The sequence below is a fragment of the Cryptotermes secundus genome, unplaced genomic scaffold (assembly GCF_002891405.2).
Source record: "Cryptotermes secundus unplaced genomic scaffold, Csec_1.0 scaffold688, whole genome shotgun sequence".
NCBI lineage: Eukaryota > Metazoa > Arthropoda > Insecta > Blattodea > Kalotermitidae > Cryptotermes > Cryptotermes secundus.
The window spans coordinates 621,601-631,158 of record NW_019725012.1 but is presented as its reverse complement, the minus strand read 5'-3'; the positions used below and the strand labels follow the sequence as shown (position 1 = coordinate 631,158).

At 40.3% G+C, this 9,558-nt stretch overlaps 1 protein-coding gene across 7 annotated transcripts in view; it reads left to right on the top strand.

Moving 5' to 3' along the window:
• LOC111863230 (Down syndrome cell adhesion molecule-like protein Dscam2) overlaps window positions 1–9,558 on the top strand; it is a 407,724-nt gene that overhangs the window by 279,270 nt on the left and 118,896 nt on the right. For all 7 annotated transcript variants that reach the window (XM_033750977.1, XM_033750976.1, XM_033750975.1 and 4 more), the window contains exon 5: window positions 1,969–2,118. In XM_033750977.1, coding sequence (XP_033606868.1) covers window positions 1,969–2,118 — 150 coding nt within the window. The remainder of the gene's footprint in view (window positions 1–1,968; window positions 2,119–9,558) is intronic.

The following is a 9,558-nucleotide window of genomic DNA, read 5'->3' as shown; positions in this document are numbered from 1 at the left end:
TGGATTTTTGAATGCAATCTTAAATAAAGTAAGACCTCACTCACTCACTCACTCACTCACTCACTCACTCACTCACTCACTCATGGAGCTTAGCGCTTCTTGAGAATCTGCCAATTGTGCAACTACTCAAGAACTTCCCAGTATTTTATAGAAACTAAAGTTTATTGCCGTGTTCACAACAGCCCTCTACTGGTCCCTATCCTGAGAAAGATCAATCTAATTCATACCATCCCATCCCATGTCTCTGAGATTCATTTTAATATTGTCCACCCACCTACATCTTGATTTTCCCAATGTTCTCTTTCCTTCCGGCTTTCCCGTCAATATCCTATATGCATTCCTCTTCTCCCTCATTAGTATGACCTCACTAATTCGGACTAATTGGGAGAGAACACTTGTCCCGCGTAAATGTACAAAGTTTTAGGTTAGATCTCTGCCTCTATACCCTCTCGCGACCGATTTTCTAGATCTAGAACGATTTGACTTTAAATCCTTTTTAAAATGGCCCTGATGTTTGCCGTGAGGCCTACATGTATTTATCGCCCGCCACCTATGCTAGCGCTACACGCGGCTGTTTTCGATCATTGATCGCCCTAATGTGATCATCAAGGTTGTCCGAATTAGTGAGGTTTCACTGTATTATATGTTGTTTTTATTTGCAATACTATCAGTTACAACGGCAAGTTGTCCTTTTAGTTAAAAAAACTGGATGTTCTTTATGATATTATGTTATGTTATCTTGTTATCNTGTTCTCTTTCCTTCCGGCTTTCCCGCCAATATCCTATATGCATTCCTCTTCTCCCCCATTAGTATGACCTCACTAATTTGGATTAATTGGGAGAGAACACTTTTCCCGCGTAATTTTAGAAAGTTTTAGGTTAGATCTCGAACTTTATACCCTCTCGCGGCCGATTTTCTAGATCTAGAACGGTTTGACTTTAAATCCTTTTTAAAATGGCCCTGATGTTTGACGTGAGGCCTACGTGTATTTATCGCCCGCCACCTATGCTAGCGCTACACGCGGCTGTTTTCGATCATTGATCGCCGTAATGTGATCATCAAGGTTGTCCGAATTAGTGAGGTTTCACTGTATTATATGTTGTTTTTATTTGCAATACTATCAGTTACAACGGCAAGTTGTCCTTTTAGTTAAAAAAACTGGATGTTCTTTATGATATTATGTTATGTTATCTTGTTATCTTACGTTACGTTACGTTATGTTATGTTATTCGTTTACGATTGTTGATTTATTTGCCTTTCGAAATTCTCGCTACTTTTCATATGCATCTCTGTTTCGTAACAACGAATTGAAAATTTTCCGAAAATGTACGTAATTGACAGAATTCCAGGTTTAATCAGCTATATTTTATGATGCGCACCAAAAATTTTAAACTACTAAGAGATAATTCGATATATCGATAGACTGGAAATGAGATATATCGATAGACTTAATTCATATTTAATTTTTTACCCCGACATCATGCCACGTGCCTCAAATAGAATATTGNTGTTGTTTTTATTTGCAATACTATCAGTTACAACGGCAAGTTGTCCTTTTAGTTAAAAAAACTGGATGTTCTTTATGTTATTATGTTATGTTATCTTGTTATCTTACGTTACGTTACGTTATGTTATGTTATTCGTTTACGATTGTTGATTTATTTGCCTTTCGAAATTCTCGCTACTTTTCATATGCATCTCTGTTTCGTAACAACGAATTGAAAATTTTCCGAAAATGTACGTAATTGACAGAATTCCAGGTTTAATCAGCTATATTTTATGATGCGCACCAAAAATTTTAAACTACTAAGAGATAATTCGATATATCGATAGACTGGAAATGAGATATATCGATAGACTTAATTCATATTTAATTTTTTACCCCGACATCATGCCACGTGCCTCAAATAGAATATTGTAAGGTTTAAGGAGGATATGAAAAATGTATAATTTTCCGTTCATTTCAGATGGAAAATATCACATGCTGCCTTCGGGGGAGTTAATGGTCCTCAACATCACCGCCAGTGACGCCATGAGGTCCTACCGCTGCCGAACTCACCATCAGCTGACACAAGAAGCCGTGGTCAGTCGAAACGTGGGACGAATCCAGCTGACAGGTGAGCAGGAAGTGACGTATAAATATATCATGTTGTAGGAAGTACAGACATTGTGAATAGCGACGCTCTGGAGTGGGTCCCTTGTCATTACGACATGGCGCATCATCAGGTGGAGAGTGGCGGAAATGATTTTTAGATATCTTCGCTGATGATTAATGCAAATATAATGAATACGCAGTTGCAGACAATCAGCAGTGAGTGGTCCTTCAGCTTGGGATTTGTGTTGGGCGGGCCTAAAGAGCCCTAGCCGTACGAGAGGCATCTTACGAAACGTCACATAGGATTCTGAACTGGACCAATTTTCGGAAAATTACCTAATAACAGAAAATGGATGTGGGAATTGATTCTAAAAGGAATCGTGGAAGGACGTGGACTGGATTCATTTGAGTCCTTCTCGCTAGGGACCAGGTCAATGGTCTTGTGACCACGGTAATAAATATATGGACTCCGTGAAATGCAGGAAATTTCTGCATAATGAGGAGCTTCATAACTTGTACTGTTCTCCAAGTATAATTAGAATGATCAAGTCAAGGAGGATGAGGTTGGTAGGGCATGTAGCATGTGTGGAAGAGAAGTGGAATGCATATAGGATACTGGTTGGAAAGCCAGAAGGAAAGAGACCACTGGGAAGACCAAGGCGTAGGTGGGTGCATAATATTATAATGAATCTTAGAGAGATAGGATGGGGTGGTATGGATTGGGCTGATCTGGCTTAGGATAGGGACCAGTGGAGGGCTCTTGTGAACATGGTAATGAACCTTCAGGTTCCATAAAATTTTGGGACGTTTTTGAGTAGCTGTTCAACTTCGCGGCTTCTCAATAAGGGGTCAATTCCATGAAGTTAGTTAGTTAGCTAAGTGGCTGTTAGATTTTCAAGAAGGGCTCTGCTCTATTGAGTTACACATAATAACCGATTTGAGTATGACCCTTCAGAGCGCAACAGTTAGGACCTTTCTCATAAAAGCGTTGTTCATGATTTAATATATAACTCTGTAAGCACGTACCTTCACAAATTAAAAGCGCTGGGGAAAAAATCGAATACTCTGGAGGACAGTATATTCGTGTTTCTATTGTAAAGTTTTCTAACAATAATACTTACTTACTTACTTACTCGGTGCCGCGCCATAGCTCAAGCGATTAATAGCTGGCTTTCCACCGCGGCGGCCCGGGTTTGATCCCGGGTCTGGTCAAGTGGGATTTGTGTCTTCATTCGCATAATGGTGGGTGGAGTCCAGCTGGGTCCACTAGGCACGGCGGCCACTGACTGGCCTATTGTACCTGCCCCGGGTGATTATGATGATGGAGAATGAAGATTGGCAGTGGAAAAGCGAAGTAGTCGGAGAAAACCCGCCCTAGCGCCACTTTGTCCAGCACAAATCCCACTTGACCAGACCCGGGCCGCCGCGGTAGGAAGCCAGCTACTAACCGCTTGAGCTATGGCGCGGCCATCCGTGTGACTAAGTGGTATGCAGTGCTAGTGCTCAATGGAGTTGAACGTTGAATCTCAAATTCTTTCTCACTTTAACCACGAAGAAAACATCCTCAGCACGCATCGATCAAAGGCCAACCCTGAACGTGACGTCAAAGAGAAAAATTCGTAACGCCCATCATGAAACGCTAGTCCCAATTGTAGGTAGCCAAGCATTTCATTTATTGTGGTCAGGTTTTGGTATTAATTGGCTATATCACGCGTTATTGTTGTTTGGAATATTTATTTAAATTTGGAATATCGATCCCTGCCCAAATATCACAAGTCCACATCTATCACATTGCATAAAATGGTTATACTAGCCTGTCAGTGGGAAAATGTGAAAATATTTCTGTATGACAAGTTGTAAGGTAAAGCCTTGAAGCTTCCCAGTGGAATCCCGTACGCCTGTAAAGAAAACGCAGTTTCTCCAATATGTGCAGCAATTGATTCAAAGTTATCAAATAGAATTACTATGTTGTTCATTTACAGTGGTAGTAGGTTTTATATTGTGACATGACACCTGAAAGACAGAATAAACGTTCATTGCTAGGCAACGGTCCTGTAAACAAGTTCGCACGGTATCGAATACTTAAGGAACAATCGAAATAGTGTTGGGCTATAACGATGGAAACATTTTTTTTTGGATCCGTCCCCAAGCTATATAATGAAAATCCAACTGCCGTTGTAGCAGGAGCTACTAAGGATAGGGCATTATCTGCTGTACTGAGCCTGGACTGACAGAGGCCCTGTATATATTGTATATACATTTAGTATAATATTTAACATGTCAAATGTAAATATCCTTTACATTATGACAAATGACTTACTACTGCAGACAATGACTCTTATAAAAGACACCCGTCCTCTCGTCAGATAGGGCGCTCCACAGTAACACGAACTAAACTATCAGACAGTAATAAATATCTGGTTATGAGCCCCAGCTTGGGCTCGACACCAAGATTGACTGACTGACTGACCGTCAGTCGCAGTGTGACTTTGAATTTGCTGAAAATAATTGAGGAAGTCTCTTGAACCTTGAAGTGCGGCCTGTGAAGAGAAGATTTTATGTGTGCTCTATAGTTAACAGTGAGACTGTTATAAATCCGTTGTCAGGATACTACTACTGAAGATTGAGAAGACTTAGCGTGACTTAGTGATTTATATTGTGGAAATCAGCAATAGTGTCATAATTAGTTGTAGCTAGGATTTGACTGTATAAGTGTAATAAATCCAGTCACACAATCCAGACCCCGTCAGATAGTCACCTCTACACTTGAATGAAGCAATTTAAGCACAAACTTCTTTCAGAAGACGGGTAGCAACGTCAATCACTGTTGCCTAAAGCCGCTTGACTTCCATGTGGAGAAATTATCCGACTTTACAGTCGTATGTTTATAATTAAACGTAATTTGGACGTGCGTTCAGTCTGCACGTGTCTGATGATCATCATGCAGTGGCTGTGAGCTGGTTGTACTGTAGTTTATCTCTCTCAAACCACATAACCATCGAATCTGGCCATCTCTCTCATGTAGATCCATCATATCCAACACGGATATCTCTATTTATCTAGCAAATACGGTCAGTTCAGTCCAGTGGAGATGAATTCAAACATGGAATCCATCATTCGGCTAATTTGATCATTATACGTTGAAGCCTGATGTAGGGTTAGAATATAATCCATGAATTCGTACCTCTAATATATTGATTTATACATGCGTTCAGTTCTTAAAACCTGCTTAAAGATATGAAAATGGCCCTTACAAATTTCTCCTAAGATTTAAAGTTGTGTGTGGATTTGTTGCAGTGGGAAGATATTTGTTTCCGAATGCGTTACTCAGTAACGGCTGCGTATATTTGCTTATTAAGAATCTGTTATCTAGAAGCGGGCGTTGTTTCGTTGTTTATTTTAACGTCGTTACCAAGCAACGGGTTCCTACATACAATAAAATTGTGTAATAGTAGTATTCGTTATAAATTTAAAATGCGGTCTCAGTGTTTTTCTCTCTTATTTGAATGTAACAATGATAATCTTTTGTTCAGGACAGTGTCTGCAAGCTGTCAAGATGTCGGCCGCCAACCTGCCCAGTTCCGAAATTATGGGATATAATTCGTAAAGGTCTTATATATCGACATCATCTCCATCTGCATATAGTGAAATAGTACATCTTAAACCCACATAATCAGACACACAGCCCCGAACATGGTGGTAAAGTGGTCGAATTNTGTTCTCCTGCCAATATTAGAAACTGCAACATTATGAACAGAATACGACCAGAAGAATGCCGTCTTGTGGGATGTGGTGCCGTGTAGATATTTTGTTAACCGACGTTTCGGAAGAACATATTATCTCTATTAGTTACTATAGGATTCTGACGATGGTGTATAAACAGAGAGATATTTGGTTTTCGGACTTTATCCATCGTCCTGGTTTTTAAGATAACTAAGAAAAACGCGACGTTCCGGAAACTGGATCTGTTTCCGTCCTCAGGTGAGGGAAAACACCTATTCTGTTGGGTCCATTAGAAAGAGCTAGCCTCAATCACTCCACATCCAGTTTCCGAAACGTCGTGTTTTTTTCTTAGTTATCTTAAAACCAGGACGATGGATAAAGTCCGAAAACCAAATATCTCTCTGTTTATACACCATCGTCAGAATCCTATAGTAACTAATAGAGATAATATGTTCTTCCGAAACGTCGGTTAACAAAATATCTACACGGCACCACATCCCACAAGACGGCATTCTTCTGGTCGTATTCTGTTCATAATGTTGCAGTTTCTAATATTGGCAGGAGAACAACAACACTTACTAAAGGGTTTCTCTCAGACCGCGCCATCGCTCAAGCGGTTACTCTTTGGCTTCCCACCACGGCGGCCCGGGTTCGATCCCTGGTCTGGTCAAGTGCGATTTGTGGTGGACAAAGTGGCACTGGGGCAGGTTTTCTCCGAGTACTTCGGTTTCCTCTGCCAATCTTAATTCCACCAACTGCTCCACAATCACCCTCACCTATCATCTGGGGCTGGTACAATAGGCCAGAAATGGCCGCAGTACAAAGGACTTAGTCCCACCCCACTATGAATAAAAAAAAGGGGATTTCTCTAATATTCCTGTCATTCTGAACAAATCTATTAATTTATCAATTGCATTGCCTCTGCGGTCTAGTGGTCACAGTTCCTGGCTACAGATCCAGATGTCCGCGTTCGATTTCCGGCGATATTAAACTCTTCTCAGAAGTAGTGGGTCTGGAACGGGGTCCACTCAGCCTCATGAGGATAATTGAGGAGCTATTTCAAGGAAATGGCGGGTCCGGTCTGGAAAACCGAAATTAACAGCCGTGGGGATCCGTTGCGCTGACCACGCGACACTCTCTAACCGCTAAATGTGGTACTAAATTCGTTGACAAGCGGCGGTCGCTCGGTCGGTATAGTTCGCTTGCGGACTAAAACCACGGAGTTTGTTTTTTTGTTTTTATTACCTCCACACAGAATACTAGTACCTAGAAAGAACCAAAAAGGAAATATTAAAGGATACAACACCACGAAGAATGCATTTGATGCAAGCTTTGTACTCGCAAATACGAATACGAAATGTTTCCAAATAACTTTCAGTAGTACGTTAAGAGAACTGCATATTGCTTTTACAGTCTCTTTCCAAAGTCTCTCTCATGCCACAGAAATATGAGTATACATCAATTTGCTTACATACCGTTACAAATTGTCTGTTAATGCTTGAGTGGAAAGCAGGATGAACATGGAGCACGAAAAGTTTAAAATCACATTAAAATCGACGAATTCACATGACTCTCACGTCGCGGTTGTTCATGCATATAACACGAGAACTGCCATGTATGGAACTGTTTATAAAAAAATTATTTGCTCTGCGTATTGAGCCGCATTCCGATCTGTATGTATGTCGCGTGTTTTATGTAGTAACTTTTTTAAAACAAACCGAAGCCAACTTCTGCGTCTGGCTCTTACAAAATAATGTAAATGAATCCGTTCCATGGGGTTTTTTTTTGGGGGGGGGTGGAAATATATATATATATACAAAAGCAGGTACACTCTTTATTCTTAATTGACGTGACTTCCGGCTACATACGTAGGCTCGAATTAATATGAAAACTCCAGAAGTACTCCAAAATACTCGTCTGTATAGGTCTATCGGTGATTCTATTTTACATATATACTTCGTGAATCACCCTGTATATACCTGACGTTGGCTTGACCTAAAGAAAGAGAAATCTGCATATCTCTCAATCGACAGAAAACAAAACAAACTCCGTAGCTTGGGTCCGTAAGCGAATTATACCAACCGAGCTACCGCCTCTTTTCGGCGAAGTTAGTGCCAAAGAAAATGGAAATTAGAGTAGAAAGATTTATTTATTCATCTATCCACACATCTCTCCACCTCTCGGCCCCTACGTCTCGTCTATCTGCTCCTCTTTTTATCCATCTCTCTCTGTACTCCTGTTTATATATGTAATTCATTCATCAGTAGTCTGTCCACAGTCTCTTCCAAAACAGTTCCTCCACTTGATGCGATCTAGAGCTTTCTCCTTCAAATGAAAATATCCTCTTCTGTCCCCAAGGTCATCCAGCATCTTCTTACGTCTTCTTCCTCGTCTTCTGGTCACTTCTATCCGCCCCTTTATCTTTTCTTCATACGAGTCTATTGTCATGTAAGAGAATAAGACTATAGGAGGGGTTTGGATTGGTGACTCGATGTATTGACAACCTAAACACCTAAACACTAACAACTCGTGACTACACTTTACAGGTCACTGACACACATAGACTAGTGTCCTCAGTCTGTTAGTCTCCACTAGCCGTTGCCTGGTAACGGATCATACTGATGAAGATTCTTCAGCTTCCGTGCTCACTTCCTTGCTGGGTGGCGAACATTTCACAATTCATTCGTTGCTTCAACTGGAATTTGTTTCATTAAATGTTACAAAATATTCGTGGAAAATGTGCAACATTTGATCATGAAATACCACTTGGAAGAACGATATAAGTATGGGAGGACAATATTAAAATGGATCTGAGATGAATTATCATCAGTAATCTGTCAAGACGACAGGTACACAGTCTCTTCCAAAACAATTCCTCCACTTAATGCGATCTAGAGCTTTCTCCTTCAAATGACAGTATCCTCTTCTGTCCCCAAGGTCATCCAGCATCTTCTTACGTCTTCTTCCTCGTCTTCTTGTCATTTCTATCCGCCCCTCTATCTTTCCTTCGATAACTTCTTTTAGAAGGCAGTTTCTGCGTAAAACATGACCAATCCAATTAGCCTTCCTTTTTCTTATTTCGTGTAGGATATTCCTCTGCTCACTGACTCTAATTAACACTTCTTCATTTCTCACATAATCGGTCCAACTGATCTTCTCCATCCTTCTCCAACACCACATTTCGAAACTTTTCAGATGTTTCTGAGATGAATATGTTATGAAAATATGAACTAAATTAAAATGGATAAAAAAAGTAAACTTGATTTTAAATTTACGATTATTTGGTTCTATAACTTCACTGACTTTCTTACTAATTTTCGACTGTTGTGGAACTAACCTACATTAGAAAATCAGTTACTCACTCAGTTAATGTAGCCTGATTGTTTGGATTGAAAACAACTGCATCGAAACAATTTCGTACAAATTGGTCGGTCGATATGTACGCCCGGCCTCTACAGCAACACATCACACACATGTGTAATGCAAATAGTCAGACGTTTAAAACACAGGCGACAGTTAGATGTGTGCTGTGCTCAAAGAACTACAGGGTTATTAAAAAAGAATGAACCGATTTTATTACGCAATATTTTATTAAAGGAAAGTAATACAAAACTCCAGCCTAGTCACAAGTATTCTACCCGCAATCAACTTTTATTTCCTGTCTTACAAGTGTTCAATGTCGCCACCACCTGCAGCACGGGTAACATCAATGCGATAAGAGAATTCCTCCCAGGCGCGT